General features: G+C 40.7%; 2 protein-coding genes across 2 annotated transcripts; one reads left to right on the forward strand and one right to left on the reverse strand.

Annotated features, from left to right (window-relative positions):
* Positions 1-342: 342 nt before the first annotated feature.
* On the forward strand, positions 343-2293 carry LOC142899512 (RING finger protein 148-like). The gene has a single exon (XM_076043120.1). The coding sequence runs from the start codon at positions 489-491 to the stop codon at positions 1572-1574; it is 1086 nt and encodes a 361-aa protein (XP_075899235.1). The 5' UTR covers positions 343-488; the 3' UTR covers positions 1575-2293.
* Positions 2294-5951: 3658 nt separating this feature from the next.
* On the reverse strand, positions 5952-15013 carry LOC142899521 (leukocyte elastase inhibitor-like). Its single transcript, XM_076043135.1, has 10 exons — positions 14801-15013; positions 11665-11843; positions 9807-9914; positions 9218-9346; positions 8549-8663; positions 8325-8467; positions 8020-8097; positions 7828-7917; positions 7534-7714; positions 5952-6366 (listed from the first exon to the last, which is right to left on the reverse strand). The coding sequence occupies exons 2-10, from the start codon at positions 11836-11838 to the stop codon at positions 6140-6142; spliced, it is 1245 nt and encodes a 414-aa protein (XP_075899250.1). The 5' UTR covers positions 11839-11843; positions 14801-15013; the 3' UTR covers positions 5952-6139.
* Positions 15014-18645: the final 3632 nt, after the last annotated feature.

Genomic DNA, 18645 nt, shown 5'->3' on the forward strand with positions numbered 1-18645 from the left:
TATGTTGTGGTTTTAGACAATACTCATCAGGGTTGTTTTTTTAATATAATACTGTGTCATCGTTACACAAGGGACCAGGCGACGGCTTTTATTGATTTTTACGAGGCTGCCTACGCCATGAAATTCCCCGTATCATTTCCTTATCGCTCCTCGCCTTACCCTGCGCTGTGTCTTGCCTCATAAATCAGCACAAGTCTGCGCACTTTTTTCCTTTTTTTTTTCTCTGCTCCAACTCCAATTCTTGCAACCTGCCCTCTGTGAGGAGTGTTCAAGGTTCAGGAAGATAACGAGAGGTGAGTCGCTGACGCGTAGCTAGTGTTGTGTTACCAAAGGCTCGTATCACTTTACAACAAAGCAAAGAGTGGTAGCTTGAAGGGGGGGGAAAAAAAAGCCCTAAAAAGGAGGAACTGCAACTAAAAACAGGAGTTTTGAAGAAGCTACAGACGTTAACCAGAGGCTTCCTGTTGTTTTTTGAGTGGAGCGTTACCATGGGTGAGACGAGACAACACAGCCTGCTGCTCCTGCTGTGTTTGTCGGGACTCGCTCGCTGCTCATCCGCTACGGTGTCCTGGACGGCCAACGTGGATCTGAAGTACGTCAACGGCAACGGCGAGTTGGAGAACAAAAGCTGCGCGTGCGGCCTTTACGGACGCAACTCCGTCCTGATGGGAGCCAGGGGCGTCGTGGCTCTTCCCATGGGGGACCCGGAGGGCTGCGACTTGGAGTCTACCTACAGCCACAACGCCAGCTCACCCCCCTGGATCGCCCTGGTCAAAAGGGGAAACTGTACCTTTGGCGAGAAGATCGCCGCCGCAGTACGCCACCACGCCGTCGCCGTGGTGGTGTACAATGTGGAAGGCGGCGACGGCACCATTTACATGTCCCACCCGGAGGCGAGAGGAATCGTGGCCATCATGATCGGCAACGTCTTGGGCTCAGAGATCGCGCACCTGGTGAAGAACGGCACGGAGGTCACACTGACTATTATGCCTGGCAGACCCCACGGGCACCGGACGGACCTCAGCTGGCTCTACTACCTCCGCATCGTCCTCCTCACCTTGGCGGCGGTCGGTACCACGTACATGGTCTTCCGCGCGGCGAGAGGCTATTACATCGTCAACAAGGTGAAGTGGGCCGAGAAGAGGTTGAAGACGGAGGCCAAGCGGGCCATCCGACGACTCCAGGTGCGCACGCTCAAGAGGGACGACGAGGAGGCGGCCTCGGACGTGCACATGTGCGCCGTGTGCATGGAGTCGTACAAGGCCGGGGAGGTGGTCACCGTGCTCACGTGCGACCACATCTTCCACAAAGCCTGCATCGAGCCCTGGCTGCTGGAGAGGAGGAGCTGCCCCATGTGCAAGTGTGACATCCTGAAGGCCCTCCGCGTCGAGAAGCCGCCGAAGGAGCCCAGTGACGCAGGATCGCCACCAGATGCCACTGTGATCACAGTGACGGGGGGAGACGCCATTCACAAAGTCCCGGTGACCGACCTGGCGAGCCGTGACCCAGAGAGACATCCCCATCGCTATGACAACAGGGCCTTTGAGGGGGAGTCAGTGGAGGCGAGAGGATAAGCGGCGCAGATGAGCAGCACGGAGACAAACTGGGGGCACAATCAAATTTCCTGTTTGTAATGTGTTGCTTTTCTGGGATATGTGAAGCAAAAAACAGTCGATTGAAACCGTAATGAACACGGCGTGGTAGATCTCTTTCAGATGCAATGGACATAACTGTTGTAATTATAATAGTGGCCTCTTCACCAATGTCGGTCCACATGAAGACGCCTCTATTTAATGGTTGTAATGGATTGAGCGAGCTGAGCAGTGTGTCCAGTGTCGGGTTGCTGTTTTGCATCAGCAACTCAAACCAGGCCGCCACTGTTTTGACAGAAAATCTAGCAGAGCTTTTTGTTGTGTTGTCCATTTTGCTAGTGGGGCAAAAATGTCTGGCTCACTTGAATCAATCCGCCTCGTACAACTGGCCATTGTCCACGGATTCACAACAAAAAAAACTGCTCTTTTAAACTTCACTGAATGTCAAGGGACATTTTCGGACTCCGCTTTCTGTGTTGTCTTTAAACAGCGGTTTCACTTTCTTGAAAATCGTCCTGTGCCTATTTGGCTTTTTTTTCTTTTCTTTTTTTGGAAACGGTAACTATAACATTTTACCAAAGGATATTCTAACGGTTGGATACAGTAAAAACAAATCATCTTCAAGTGCTCTATTAGTGATTTATGATGTTTGATCTGTTCATGTGACGTTTGCGTCATCTTTTCTTGAATATCTGTTTTTTTTTTATACAAAGACAAAGGTTGCTCTTGAACAGGCCTTCCAGGTTTGATTCATCTGAATTCAGGTCCCCCCATATGTTTGCCGGCAGATATATGCTGTTGTGAAAGCTAATATATTTTTCTACATCCAATCATGTTTGCTACAATTTTACGAGTAAGTTGCACCTGTCAAAAAAAAAGAAGGGTCATGAAGAGGGGAAAAAAATACATTACATACGTTGTGACTGTGTATATTTGCCATTAACAGATTACCATATCATTACCATATTGCCATATCACATGTCTATTGATTTTAGTTTGCAGTGTATTGGGTCAGTAAGGCTTATTGTATGGGTAAGACATTTAACCTAAAAGAAAATGTTTTATTTATATTTTCACCTCTTTTTCAGGAAACCATCACAGCGTATAATGGACATGTTAATTTTGTGTGTCTCAGGAAATTTTAAGTTAGAAGTAATTTAATTGATTTCATTTTATTTATTTTTGACTAAAACCGTTCACTGAACTGAAATAAAATGTCATTATTTTTTCTTAAAAAGGGAACAAATTGCTTGTTATTTTCTATTGTATACTTATAATTTGGCTTTAATTGAGCAAACATATGTTTTATCCGATTAATCGATGAAATATTCGATAGAATAATCGATTACCAAAATATTCCATAGCTGCAGCCCTACTAGAGCGCAATAAATCCCTCAGACTGAGGCCAACTTTATGAGACTACGTAAACGTGTGCCTCTCAATATGAGCGGGTGGAGTCATCATTAATTACAAGGACACAAACAAAGTGAGGGTGTGCCTAAGACCTGATGGAAAAAGATTCATAATATTGGTACACACCCTAAGCATCACCTCACTCAAACACCGTGTGACCAATTACGGAAAAAATATTGTATGGTGCTGTGTGCTGACACAATGGAACATCTGGTTTATCATACTTCCTGTTGACCGTTGCTCTAAAGCAAGTAAAGCAATAGCTGACACTCTATGAAGTCTTGTACCATTTTTAAATACACATAGCACTCATGCTAACATTCCAGCTTCTATCGGCAGCCTCCTTGTAGGCATTTGTCATGTAATTACTACCAAAAGATTTTTTAATTTTTTTTTGTCTTGAGATTTTGATGGCTGGAGGAGCTGTAAGAATTTTGGTGTCCAGTTCCACAAGTATGATCGGCTATGAGCTGTACCTTATTTACTAAGCAAATTGTTTTCATTTAGAAACTCATTTAGAATCAATTTGTACCGTTTCATGCAACGGTAAAGAACGGAAATATGCCTTTGGGCAAAGTTCAGGCTGCTATCAGGAAGTATAAAGACTCATAATACAGTAAGGGACTTTAGCATCAACAAAACAAGGGTCGCTTAACTCATAAACAAGAGCAAAACGCAAATGTTGGAAGTGGAAGTGGAATGAAAATGTTTTATTTTTTTTATTTTTAATTATTATCCGCATGGGTCACTTGGAGACAAAATGTAAAACCTCCAGGTTCATGCCTCCATTTTGCCTGCACGGGTTTGCGCACAAACAAAACACCGCGAACTGGCAAGACGACTTGACGTCACGCCACACGAGGGTCGTGTCATCGGCAGTGTCAAGCAGCCGTACAAGCCTGCAGCGCTCCGTCCAGCTGGTGCCAAGGTCACTGAATGAGCTTAGAGGTCAAATGGCAAGGTGGCGTCTCCCTCTTTTTCCGATATTCAGGTGATGTCCGCTGGACTCGACGTCTGAACTGTGAGATCCAAAGGTCAGCCGGCCACAGTGACATCACGTTAAGACACGGAGAGGGGGGGGGAGACTAGCGTGCCCTGGGTTGCAGGTACGTTCCACCTGCCTCCTGATTTATTGCAGTTGTTAAAGGGAAAATTGAGTCAGAAGGTTTTCATTTCATGGCATACTAGGCCCTGGCTCTACTCTAATACCACTCTTGACCTTCAGTTACAGACAGGAATCAAACAATGCGGTAAAGTGATGTCACGGACTGAGAGGTTTTCTGCTCCCGCCTGGACCTTTTTGCACAGACTGTCAGTAAAGCAACACCCGTGTTTGTCCTGAGGTCTGTGTAGGTATACACACACCAGTCGCACTCGGCCCGTCTCTCCTGCTCCCTGCCAATGTCTGTGGTAGCTCTGCACCACCATCTGTTAGAGAATATCTCCTCCTGCAATGACTTCTGTATTTACCTGGAGAAAAACTAAAGCTTTCTGTTGGACAGTGGCGCTTTACCATTGTTTCATGATTTAACTTCTGAGACATAAAATAATATGGAAATGATAAAAAATAAATACCACAATGATGTGACTTATGCTTGTTTTGGCCCCATATTACATTTTACTAAGAGTTTAATATGTAATCTAATTCGGGACTGAGCCTCAGCGAAGGCCTGCTCTCATCAGAGCAGGTCTTCGCAAGGCCAAGACTCGATTGTTATTCGTATGTTTCTTGTGAGAGCACATCATTGTTTCTGTCTGAAACATTGACGTGCAAACTAACTAAGTACAAACATGAATGTACAGAATGACAATTTGTTTTACATTAGATGGTGCCGTTCAGTATTATTTTGTTTATTTACTCAGGCGGTGATCTTTGTTTATTTACTCAGGCAGTGATTTGGGCAGCTAAAGGGGTTCTGGGGGCCTATAAATAGGCTTGGTGGCCGTTGTTTTTGTTCTGTTTGGATTTTAACCTCCAGAGAGCAGCCAGTAGTGTGTTAATGCCCATGCGGCACCTCAGTCATTTCTTTCCTGAGTTCAGTTGGAGATTTATGTTTGCATGAAATGTGGAATTGAGTTATTTGAATTATGTATCCATAAATATATATTTTGTGATCATTCCAGAAACCACACATTACTGCCTGTTCACCAATAAGTCCCCTGAGTGCACCGAGTCCTGCTGTCTTGTGACTCTCTGACCGGAGCGCTCACAGTAGATGATGAGGAGACTGGCCAAAATTATTAGGGAGATTGTCTCAAACCCAAACAATCTTTCACAATGTACAAACGTACCTGGGACTCTCCAACCCCTTTTTTGAGAACTGAAGAAACCTTTTGGATGAGAGGCGAAACATCTTCGAGATCACAAGAACAGGTCCAGTTGCCCTAAGTCAACCCGTCTACCGACAGATAACGATAAGATATACTATGATGAAGAAAATCTTCAGAAATCCAAGTAACGTGGAATGAGGGAAAAAAAAAAAAAAGGTCATTGCCATTGTTTTTCAGAAGCAACCTATACACAGAGTTCCTATCCAAAGGCCCAATTGGCAAGAATCAGCAGATAATTCAGTTTGATTCTGCAGACAACAGCGTTAATTTCATCATTGTGTTTGTGTTATTTTGCCAGTAAATAGCTCAGGTTCAATCCAGTTCACTTGATAGCTCAAGGGAACGGTGAAATTGATTTGTGCAACTATCAGTACAATATTACTTACGGTGATTAAAATTATTAGACAAAGACAGCAAGCACTTCCACTTATTATTAAGCTAATAAAGTATGTACACACATACATACACACACACACACACACACATGTATATATTGAGATTGTTGAGTCAAGCATCAGTCAATGAGTTTTCAATCAAGGCAATTCATGTCTTTATTCTTGTTTGCCACAAAATGAGAATTACTGATTTTTTATTTTATTTTATTTAAACAGTTGTAATGAGCAAGGTTTTTTTTGTCATTTATAATCAGTGATGTGGAAGTGATTCAGACGTTAAGTCAAGGTTTAGAAATAAAGAAACTCCAACTAGATTTGAAAGACAGAGTGTGATTCTTAAAAACAAAACAAAAAATAATACTAATAAAAACCCTTACAAATTAAAATCACCCACAGGGGCTACAGATCTCACTCTGGGTTGCAGCATCTGCCAGCAAAGACAATGCTCCTGGAGGGGTTGTGTTGAATGAACAACAAGAAGGGGTGGTCTGCAGTGAACTCTTTTGGAGGTATGTACATCGAAGTGCGCACGACCACACCAGTTGCAGCAGCAGCTTCTGTTCCCTTCTCGTTGACCTCGACATACGCCTTGTGGACCACATCTGAAATTGTCAGGCTTCGGTCAGGAGACATGCCTGTCAGAGAGGAAGCAAAAAGGGAGATATATTTGATAGATGTTCTGTATCATAGTCTAAACCAGTGTTTCTCAACTTTTCTCAACAAATTTCACTTGATTGGTCTTAAAGAAAAACAAACATTAATTAAAAAGAAATAAAGTCATAAAAAAAATTATATTTACATGTTATGAACAGCTGGATTATTATTTTATAGCATTCGTTCAATGTACGACACTTGTCCCTGTCCTCTTCACCAATGGTTCAGGAATCAGGAATGCTGTTCACGCTCCAATGCTCCCAACGCTACCCACCAGCACATCTTGTCAGGCTGCAAGACTCTCTCAGGGGCGCTATAGATGGAGCCATGATCAGGTCCTGAGGAAAATAGCTGAAGCGCTGAAAGGGGTGTCGACAGGGCTGCAAAGAATCACCAGCAGGGAACCCCACCAGCTTTGTTACGGAAGAGGGGAGACAAAATACACCCGGCCAAGAGAGACACCAAGGCCCTTCCCCCCTGACCAAGAGTGGGACATGAGAGTTGACCTCAACAGGCAGCTCAGGTTCCTCACGGAGGTCACCACCACATCTCTCCACCCTGACATTGCGGTGCGGTCCTCCAAGCCAAGAATGGTGCACCTCATCCATCTAACTGTACCCTCAGAGGAGGGTGTTGAGGCCGCCTTTGAGCGAGAGAAGGCCAAGCACGCTGAGCTGGTAGCTGAGTGCTGGGAAGTTGGCTGGAAGACCACAATCTACCCAGTAGAGGTTGGCTGACGAAGCTACATGGGGCTTTCCACCACACGCCTTTTGAGGGACTCGGGAGTACAGTAAGCCATAAAATAGCTATATTGCATTCATTTTTCAGTGTTTTAGCTCTTTATTTATTCAATAAAGAGCTAAATACCATGAAGACACATATTGTGTTCTAACTTTGCTTTGGTTCATTTTCAATTGACATTAAAGCAACATGTTTTCTACATATCCCAGGATCTATTTTTTCCTCCCATGAGGTAAGTCACCAAAACACTCCATCCATCTGCTCCTGCTCCAGCCCCTCTGTCACATTTTAGAACCCATTGTTGGCCCACCAGTCCTCCCCACCCTGATATAAAACAAAATAAAAATCACATGCATACAAGTAAGAATAAGATTTGTTTCAAGTTTGGAACAAGTCACGTGTCCTACCAGTGAAGTCGCTCAGTGAGTCACTGAAGGCATCGACCATCCCCATGCTGACCAGGACGTCTTTCAGTCCGTACTCCTCCTCCATCTTGAACCTTGGCATCTTCACCTCGACGCTGACAACGTCCATCCTGGCCAGTTGAGTCCACTCCACAAAGTTCTCATAGGTCAGCTCCGCCTCCAGCTGGTGGTTGATTGGAATGACTTTATCACTTTTTCTGAATGTCTCATTGTTGTTGCTGCTGGTGTTGTTGTTGTTTTGTTTTTTTAAAACGTGTGTCAAAGCTTCTGTCCCACCTTCTCCAGGCCTGTAGTACCGTCCGCTACTTCTTCAGGTAAAAAGATGAACATGCTGAGATCTCTTCCTTTGTAAGGCAACTCCAGGATCTGTTCAAGGGAGCATTTCAAGCATGATTGTCGTAATTCTTTTTTTTCTGATCAGAAATCGGTATTTCTGGCGGCTCATAAATAGCAAGAAATTGGTAGGACCTGGCAGTTGACTTGAGGAATGAAGGTGAAGGGAAATTTATCCTCCTGGAACATCATCTTCACCTGCTTCTTGTCATTCTCCAAGGAGGAAACACAAAAACATGTTAACATCAAGGAACTAGGTGAAATCACCTTTTGCAGTGATGTTTATCGCAGGAATTAACCTGCAGCGTTTGAAGGGTATCAGGTATACATATATGTATATATATATATATATATATATATATATATATATATACATACAAACATATATATGAATTTCTAGCAGAACATGAACTTGATGTCACTTCACTGATCGGTGGTACCTTGGTGATTCTGAACTCGGCATCGTGAGTCGCCCTCTCGTCAAATATCCTCTCCCAGGTGCCTTTGAAGTAAATGGCATTAACCAGCACCAGCTTGGTCATGCTAGTCAACATACCATTAGCCAGCAGATCCTGTATTTTTCCTAAAAGATCGCATGAACATGGATGAGTTGAGATGTTTCACAAATTAAGGAAAACAATTGATACATTTCTGGACAAACCACCTTGAGTTTGTTCCTCCACCCAGCGGTTGATGTCCAGTCGCACTGCTTCGAATCCGCTCTTGAAATTCACAGACTCCAGCTCACCGTAGTACTTGCTGATGCTTTCCAGGTACTCCTGAAAAATCAAGAGTTAAATAAGAGTTAAATAAGAGTTTTATATATATATGTATATATATATGTACATATATATATATATATATATGTATATATATATATATATATATATATACATATATATACATATATATATATATATATATATACATATATATATATATATATATATATATATATATATATATATATATATATATATATATATTATGTATGTGTGTGTGTTTACATAAATGTACAGTGTAGATAGATATTCTTGTTTGTAGATTGACTTGAATGTTTCTTGTATCTTACTGTAATTACTTTCTTTATTAGTAGTAGTAGTACAGTCTACAGTGTAGTTTCCCAATTTGGGATCAATTAAGTACATATATATATATATATATATATATATATATATATATATATATATATATATATATATATATATATATATATATATATATTATATATATATATATATATATATACATATACATATACATATATATATATATATACATATATATATATACATATACATATATAAAACTGGCATGCTTATTACACACACACCATCAGGAAATGGAAAGACTGCTCCCCGTACAGTCGGTTGGCAACACTGAGAGCATACGGAGCCCCTGGCTTGTTCAGCTCACTCAGTAGTTTCTTAAAGCCAGCGCTAACATCATCAGCTTTTAACCCCTGTAAAGAAAAGGAGAAAACTGTTACGGAAATGCATTTAAATCATCAATTGACCGATCAAAGTTTAGCTAGGTTGCTGAGGCTGCCACCTGCATTCTGAGCGTGAGGATCTCGTTTCTCCATGAATTCTCCTTGAATATTGGTCGTTGACAAGCAAGTCGTCGTCTAACATTAAAAACTTGCACCACATCTTACTTGCACACAAATTGCTGCCATTTTCTGTGTCGACCCAAGCACCAAGTAGCACTTTGCAGATCTGTGTTCCTGTACCAGCACATTGAACTGAGAACTGGCCAGGTGCACTTAACCTTTAGTTAACAGGATGTGGGAGTGTTGCATTTTTGTTCTATTCCATATTCAAATTAAATGCCAAGCCTCCTCCTCCATGGTCATGGTCCAGTTTATGGGAATAGCTTCCGTCTTAAATTCATTGCTTGTGCAACTGTCGATTTTGTGTTACCTCTGAAAGTTTGAATTGGACTTGCTGCTGTAGTTCTTGTTGTTGCTGTTCTTCTTCTTCTTCTTCTTCTGAAAACTCAGACTTTTCTGCTTTGTTAAAATGGAGGACCTATGGATGAAATTGAAAATGTGATTAACCACTATAAATATATGTTATTCAGACAACATCGACAAGCGCTTCTGTGCAGCTGTTGTCGGGGCCCTTGTTAACCAATGGTGTCATTCAGACCAGACTCAAAGCTGCGCGCACCTCCGCGGTCGACTCGCGCCGTTTGGTTGTCTGGCCTATTTTGTGCATGAGCCGCAAGCGACCGTGTCAAGCTGGACAGACAGGCACTCACAGAAACACAAAAAAATCTCTGGTTCATTTTCAAAACAAAATAAATTTTCAAAAGAAAATACTGAAATTGACAACTGCGATCATATTTGTGTACCTTATATTTATCAGTATACAGTATCAGAGTGTGAGAGAGATGAAACAAACAACACACACTCATTTTAAGAATGTAATTGTTTTGGAATGTTCCAATGAAAATAAAAATAGAATATTTCCACAAAGGTATTATTATTGTCCTCTCCAATTTTTTCTAGAATGTAAGAAAAACAATAAATGTCTTGAAAAGTTACATATAGAGCAGGGTAAATTTTTTTTTAATTAATTTGCGATTAATCGCAAGTTAACTGAGGACAATTTTTAATCGTGATTAAATATTTCAATCGACTGACAGCCCTCATACATATACATACATACACACACGCACATATATATATACAGTGTATATATATATATATATATATATATATATGTATATATATATATATGTATATATATATATATATGTATATATATATATATATATATATATATATATATATATATATATATATATATACATACATATATATATACATATATATATATATATATATATATATATATATATATATATATATATATATATATATATATATATATATATATATATATATATATATAATGTCAGACCTTTCCATAGTCTTAATCATTTATTTGTTTATTCCATATTATATCATTATTTAGAAAAGCAAATGAAGATCATCAGCTGGCGCCCATACAGGTGTTGTGAAAAAATAGATTCACAATATTCGCTGTCTTGCGTGACAATTGCTTAAAGTTTTACAAACTGGGCAAACAAATTGTTTGAATTGGTGCATTTACAGGGACCTCGTATTTCAATAGAGAATTCCACATGCTCGCTGTCGTTGACATCCTTTTTTGTGTGTCCAAACGGACGAGTGAGTGAACAGCAATGCAATGCAGTCTAAAATCTGACCACTAGATGACACAATTTATACACGCTGCAATTTTAAAGGTTGACAGCCGACCACAAATACTTTAAAACGTACAACTCATTATCTCTGTAAGAAGTCGGTGGAGGAAAACTTAAAAAACAACACTGCATCAATTTATTTTCATGACATTGTCAACGCTTCCTACTTTTCTTTCAAAGACTTTACAGTTTTAGTGTGCTGTAGGACATAACGGTGACGTTAACAGATAGACAGAGTGAATGAGGCAATTGGTATCATTTTACAGTCTTTGGTATGACACGGCCGGGGATCGAACCCACAACCTACCAGTCTCAGGGCAGAGACTCTACCACCTGACCACTGATGGTATGCCAACCTGATTGATTGTTTGTAAATTATGTGTTGTGGTCAAACAAATTGGTGTGCTGCATAGAAACGGGTCATGTGCCACATGGAGATAGTGCAGGCCAGTTTATTGCTGAGGACACATGTCCTTAACCAACTCACGGAGTCACTAACTTTACCCAAAGACAACTTGTCTTGAGCCCAAGTGTGTGCGACTGGGTTACCTCTGACATCTGTTGAGCCGTGTTGCCTCGGGCCCCCAGCAGCGCCATCGCCAGGGCCGACGAGATGCTGAAGGGGGAGAAGAAGACATTCTTGTCCTCGTCGTCACTCAGCTTTCTCAACAAGTCCAGAGCGAAGGCTGTGTTGGCCTCGGAAAGAGGGGACGTTGTTGCCATTGTGTCTACGAATAAAGAAATAAGGGCAGAGGATAGAAATGCATTGAAATAGATTTGTGACGACACAAGTAGAATAGAATAGACAGTTACCGAAATAATGCTGATGATAAATAAGTGTTTTATTGAACGTTCATGAAATATAAACTGGTCAACAACATGATGAATTCAAATAATGAATGAATTAATAGTTTATTTTTGTTTACAATGTAAAATAATGAAATGTTGTGCAATCAACTGACAAAAACAGAAACAAAAAAAAAAACTCACGAACAAATTTGCACAGTATTCTTTGTCTATAGATTTTAAAATATTAGAACCTATAGATTATTTATTTGTGGTTTCACGACAGGGATCTTGATTTATTACTCTAAAAACTATTTTCTGTAGTTTAATTGCGTGCTTGTAAAAATACAACTAGTAAATATGTGCGTCATTTTTTTCATGTATACGTTTCTTACTAATACAGTTAATTCATGTAGTTTAAGTGAAGCATTATTTCCCTGTGGCTAAGGAAAACCTTATAGTCGTCATTGTATCACTGCTTCTCCTGCACCCTGCCCTTCAGTGTTAACGCCCACTCAGTCACACCTCTTTCTTCGTAAGAATTTACACAGAAGATGATTCATGCCACTTACCTCATTTATCTTTCTAGATCAGAACGGAATCAGATTGCACAAAAAAAAATAACACTTCGAAGCAGGTTGAGTCCTGCCTGTGACACTGCTTGGTGTTTGAGTATGACCTCATAAACATGTGTAGGTTCGGGCAGTGTTTCTCAACCACTAGTGTAGCGTGAGCTAATGTCTGGTGTGTCGTGAAAGATTATCCATTTTCACAACAGCGGGTATGGAAAATGAATGAATGAATGGTCTACTACGGAAGCGCATTGCTGCCATCCTAGAAAGAAAACAGGGCTCAGTATCACATTTTTACGAGATAGATTCACGTTGTAACGTGATACTTTCACGTTTTTCGTGATAATTTTCACATTATAACATGATAGTTTCAAGAAAATAGCGTGATAGTTTCACATTATAATGTGAAAATTATCACGTAAAAACGTGAAACCATCACGTTATTTTGTGAAAGTATCGTGTTATAACGTGATCACGTGATCACGTTATAACCTTATTACGAAAATATCACGATTTTACGTGATAATTATCACGAAATAACGTGATAGTTTCACATTTTTATGTGATAATTATCACGAAATAACGTGATAGGTTCACATTTTAACGTGATAATTTTCACGTTATATCATGAAACTATCACGAAATAACGTGATAGTTTCACATAACGTGATTCTCAGCACTTTTTTTTCCTAGGACGGCAGCAATGCGCTTCCATACTAAATAAATAATAATAACGTTCTATTTGTTTAGTGACTGCGCTTCAAAATGAACGTGAGCCTGTTTTCCTCCCAGGATATCATCTTTGTGAGCATCTAAACAGGTTTCCCAGGTTTCACACTGAGTGAGTACAAATAAACAAAGAGACTATATTGTCATTATTAAGCTAAGAGAAATGTAATTTTATCATATTTCTGGTTTGTAGTGTGCCATAGGATTTTATTTATTTATTTATTTATTTTTTCAATGTAAAAAAAAAAAATGTGACATCGCTCAAAAAAAGGTTGAAAACCACTGGGTTGAAGTGTGAAAAATTGTAAAAGATTCAGTAGCGAAAGCACAAAATACTACCCGTAAATTAATTTCTAGTTGTATAATCACTGTCAAATAAAAGCAGTTTGGTTTAAATACGCATTTAACGGTTATTTTTATACATAAAATATTTTTATTTTATACATTTAGCAAGGGTCCTTGCTCATCTTGAACCACAATGTTTGCGAGGCAGCCCGGTGCAGAGAATCCAGTCTGGCTGAGGTAATTACAACCTGACCCAGCAGTCATTGTGGCCATTGTGGATGCACTTTGCCACTCTGACGCGTCGTGTAATTGTTATTGTAAATTGCTGAACTAGCGGACTCCGGCCGCTACATGCTCGTTTCGCCCTGCAGGGCAGTACTGAGCACTGACGGTGGTATTGCTCATTGTTTACATCCTGCAAAAAACACAGAGAAGAAGAACGGTTGCTTCTCTGAAAAGACTCGAAAACTCGGACCTAAAGTTTCTAAAGTTTAGGAATATTTCATCGAAAAAATGACTCAGCCAAACACGTTAGGTGCAAACTCTGTGAAGCTCACTCCACATTCCGTGGTAGCGCTACGGCGATACGCGTACACCTTAAACTAAACGCAGACACCCCGAAGTCGCGGTATCATCACGCTCAGCAGAAAGGAGTTCACAAAAAATGTTGAGGATAGATATTTTGTGGTTATGTTTTAAATTACACGTTTATTTGTTCATTTATCATGAGACTTTTTCACACGTCCGAAAATCATGGAACAAGCTTGCTTAGCGAACGTTAGTTTGTTGAGGTAAATGTGTGCTTTCAGGTAGCAATTAGTGAATCACAGCCCCTGTCAATACTCGGGTTTATACTGAATTGTAACAGTTTCACTTATCAACTGTGTTCTTTAGGGCATATTATTCGATATTTAAGTTAAAGTTGTTAAAGGCATTTTATTATACCTTTAATAACTACAGTATAACTGTGATAAACATTGCATATAACTTTTAAGTCGTGAATGAATAAACCTATGATGTTTTACGTTGAACAATATATCAACTATGTCACAAATAAATGCTTTCTGTGTCATTATTTTTGATATATTTGTTTAAAAACACATGCTATCAGCGTAGAAGTTTAAGCAAGTTAGGTTAAACAGAAGTCCAAAATAGGTGGTGAAAATAAAAAAGATAATCGTGACTAATCGAAAGAATAATGGATAGATTAGTTGACAACAAAAAATAAGTTAGTTGCAGCCCTAGTCACATGCAGTTGAACGCAACGCTTTTTAAAAAAGTGAGATGATAAACTTTAATGGAATGAAACTTACTTTCTCTCTGTCTTGCAGCCTTGCAGTCATGAAAAAGGTAGTGAGATTTCTCTGCGTGAAGACACCTGCTTTTATTCTTTTCAAAGTGCCACACCCAAACTAACAGAATACCGTAAACAGAGCTAACTCAACTGCTAAAAAAAACAATTGAGTCTTCGCCTTGCGAAGACCTGCTCTGATGAGAGCAGGCCTTCGCTGAGGCTCAGTCCCAAATTAATTACACTGCCAAAAGTATAAATGTCAAGCATTAATTAAACCTTGCCTTTCATCTCGGCTTCGGCTGACCGGTTTATCACTCGCAACCTGCATCTGCTGGGTGAGTGAGGCAATGACTTGACTTTGGGGCCATGATAGTCTGTTTCATTTGGCAGACTTTGTGTAACTCTAAACCATGACAAAAGAAGAAGTACAAAGGCGGAACAGAAAAACAGAAATGCAGGTTGGAACACGATTTGTGTTTTGTCAACATATTAAGTTCTTATTTCAATAAATGTTGCACTGAATTTAACAGGATAGTAAAATACAATATCTTGGAAAACCCTTCACTCCTCTAGAAGGATCTTCCACAATGACTTAAAAATGATTTCTCATACAATATTATGTGTTTCTGCGTTGTCATCAGCAAAGATAAATAGATTAGAAAAATGAATGAATCATTAATTCAAAAAAGCTTCTATGGCCGTGCACGTGGTTTGACTGCTGCTGGTTTGATTGCTGCTGGTTTGATTGCTGCTGGTTTGATTGAGGCCCCTGCATGCTGCAAAAGTTGACAGGATGCAGCAGGACATCCTTGCCATTGTTCATATATTAAATTGTGTGCTGGGCACAGCAAAGCTTTCTCATGGCACACTTCATAGTTGGCACTCTGCAGTGACAGAATCGCAAGGGCAAGGCAGTTCATGCCAAAGCCTGGTCTCCTGAAGGACTAATGACTCTCAGACAAGAATTGCATCATTTGAATAACCTGCCTTGTAAGGTAAGCTTCGGGCATTTTCTGCCTTCCACGCCTCAGCGCCCAACACTTAAATTTCTTGGCAGTGTCAATCTCTTGGCAGTAAGAGCTTGTTCACACTGAAGTTGGTATTTTGTTTGCTAACCTTACCTGAGGTTGATACAAGTAGGTTAGTTGTTTTCTTGGACAATAAGCTGTAAAAATCCAGATCTTTTACATTGGGAATCCTGAGATGACTTTGCGTTGAGGTTGATCAAATGCAATATGAGTGACTGTAAGTTTTTGTTTGATTTCAAACAAATAGCCATGACACTCGGAGTTAATAAAAAGAAAAATAATTATCTTTCCACACCCACAGAAACTGGTGAGGTTCCAACATCTGGCTTTTAATTAATCATTGCAAAATCATCATTTATTTTGTACCAGTTGGGGCTAGAAGTTCTTTTCGCAGGTAAGGGGAGGTCGTCAAGCAGTGTGAAAGTAAAGGTACAGTACCATGCTGAAAAGGAATACAAAAAATACATTGCAATTAAAGTCAAAGTCAAACAAATTAACAAAGTTGTTGTTAGATCCCCGAAAATTACTCTCCAAAGAAGACAATTCGACCTGCTCTCCGCCTGGGGGTCCAATCTCACCAAACCCTGGGGAATTCTACCAGTGGCAGGGCCGTCAGGGCCAGCTTGGCCTTCTCTGCTGGCCTAACCCTACTTAGAAAAGTCTAATGACTTGTCCTAGATACACAGGTTGACTGATTTGGGGCCATGATAGTCTGTTTCATTTGGCAGACTTTGTGTAACTCTAAACCATGAGAAAAGAAAAGGTACAAAGGCAGAACAGAAATGCAGGTTGGAACACGATTTTTGTGTTTTGTCAACATATTAAGTTCTTATTTCTATAAATGTTGCACTGAATTTAACAGGATAGCAAAATACAATATCTTGGAAAACCCTTCACTCCTCTAGAGGGATCTTCCACAATGACTTAAACATGATTTCTCATACAATATTATGTGTTTCTGTGCGTTGTGTGACGGCCCTGTCTCAATATAACTTGTTGCGGCTCCCACCCATCATCAGCAAAGATAAATAGATTTAAAAAAATGAATGAATCATTAATTCAAAAAAGCTTCTATCGCCTTGCACGTGGTTTGATTGCTGCTGGTTTGATTGCTGCTGGTTTGATTGAGGTCCCTGCATGCTGCAAAAGTTGACAGGATGCAGCAGGACATCCTGTCATTGTTCATATATTAAATCGTGTACCGGGCACAGCAAAGCTTTCTCATGGCACACTTCATAGTTGGCACTCTGCAGTGACTGAATCGCAAGGGCAAGGCAGTTGTTTCAGACCCAAGGGATCCATATCACAGTAAAAAGAGAGACATAGAGAAAGAGAGAGAGAGAGAGAGAGAGAGAGAGAGAGAGAGAGAGAGAGAGAAAATACATATATAAGCATAAACAAACCCACAGGAAGGAAAAAAAAGAACCATCATTCACCATGTTCAATGCCTAACATACAGACATGTTCGCTAGTGACTCCACAGTTCAGAAAAAAAATCTGACAGAACTGCGTACAGGGTTCGCCAGAACATCAATTAAGTTGTTTTCCGACTCAGATACCCTACACATAAAATCATATATCAGATTGCGTAAAACAGCAGGGCAAGTAGGTACCCCGACACTAACAATATGGCTTGCACTGGCGCCTCATGCCATCATTATATGCCACTACGAGTTTTCTAATACTCCCTTGTTTATACCAACAGCACACCTGGGTAGTATACAAAGGTTTACAATACGCTCTGAAGAGTGAGATCTTCACTGGTACCGAACACATACCAAATTTCCGAACCAAGCATATTTGCTTGGGCATACAGCTTCCGCCGCTGTCTATGAATGTCCTTCATCAGAGATGATATGGCATTATGTTTCAGGTATAGTATATTCATTTGTGAATTTTTCACAAAAATCAGACCCTAATTTGCCCGGTCTTCCGCATTGGGCCACATGGCCTCATCAACATCACACAGGATGTCTTCCCTGCCAAGGCACCTGGGGAAGAATCTCTTTGCATGTCTGACCCGTCCTTGACAGCGCTCAGGTGTGATCTCCTGGCAAGCAGCATTCATTGCCGCCAGAAGGGCCACCCGGGCACGTGGCTGGTGGTCATGGACCATCCATCTCCACGCTGAAAAGAACTCCGAAATGGGGTTGAGGAAGGCGGATAGCAAGGAGGAAGAAACAGACACACCATTCTGGGATGGGCATCAAACCATGCTGCCACTTCATGCGACCAGTGGAATGCCACGTTGTCCCAGACCACTACATAAGTTGGAAGGCCATCCCGTCCCCTTTCTGCTTCGGGCACCAGTCTTTCATGTTCTTTCCTCCAGGAACAGTAGGAGCCAGTTGGTATCGTAGCGGGCCAATCTCACATTTGTGCAACACTTCTCCATTGTTGGATACAGCAGCACAGATCGTGATGTTGGCCCCTCTCTGGCCCGGCACGGTGATTGATTGTTTCCCTATCACGTGTCTGCCTCACTCAAGCTTCTTGGCTGAGTTGAAGCCGGCCTCATCGATGTAAATTAGTTTATGCGCATATCGATATCGTGATCGATATATCGTTCGCTAATCAGAGCAAAGCATCGTATCGATCGTTTTAAGAAAATATCGATTTGCGTACACTTTTTTTGATTTTGTTTTTTAACCACAACCCGCGGCAGCTTACTTCTGACGATTGGACACGGCAAAGCCCACTGCAGCCGTGCATGCGCACGCTCGGAAGTGCACCCGAGGATGCGCATGCGCATGCGCATGCACGCAGCAGGAAAATGCAGAGAAGAGCAGAGAAATGGCGGCGGCCGGAGGGGATTGTGATTTGTTCACTGTTAAAA

Source organism: Nelusetta ayraudi, unplaced genomic scaffold, assembly GCF_046127955.1.
Source record: "Nelusetta ayraudi isolate G7.1 ecotype Tasmania unplaced genomic scaffold, CSIRO-AGI_Nayr_v1 ptg000073l, whole genome shotgun sequence".
Taxonomy (NCBI): domain Eukaryota; kingdom Metazoa; phylum Chordata; class Actinopteri; order Tetraodontiformes; family Monacanthidae; genus Nelusetta; species Nelusetta ayraudi.

Excerpts from the sequence above, each read along its gene's own strand:
- LOC142899512 (XM_076043120.1), top strand. The coding sequence starts at position 489 with ATGGGTGAGACGAGACAACACAGCCTGCTGCTCCTGCTGTGTTTGTCG.
- LOC142899521 (XM_076043135.1), bottom strand. The coding sequence starts at position 11,838 with ATGGCAACAACGTCCCCTCTTTCCGAGGCCAACACAGCCTTCGCTCTG. Across the intron at positions 8,664-9,217 it reads AGTCTTTCCATTTCCTGATG|GAGTACCTGGAAAGCATCAG; the intron begins GTGTGTGTGTAA and ends TTGATTTTTCAG. Across the intron at positions 6,367-7,533 it reads CTCACTGAGCGACTTCACTG|GCATGTCTCCTGACCGAAGC; the intron begins GTAGGACACGTG and ends CCTCTCTGACAG.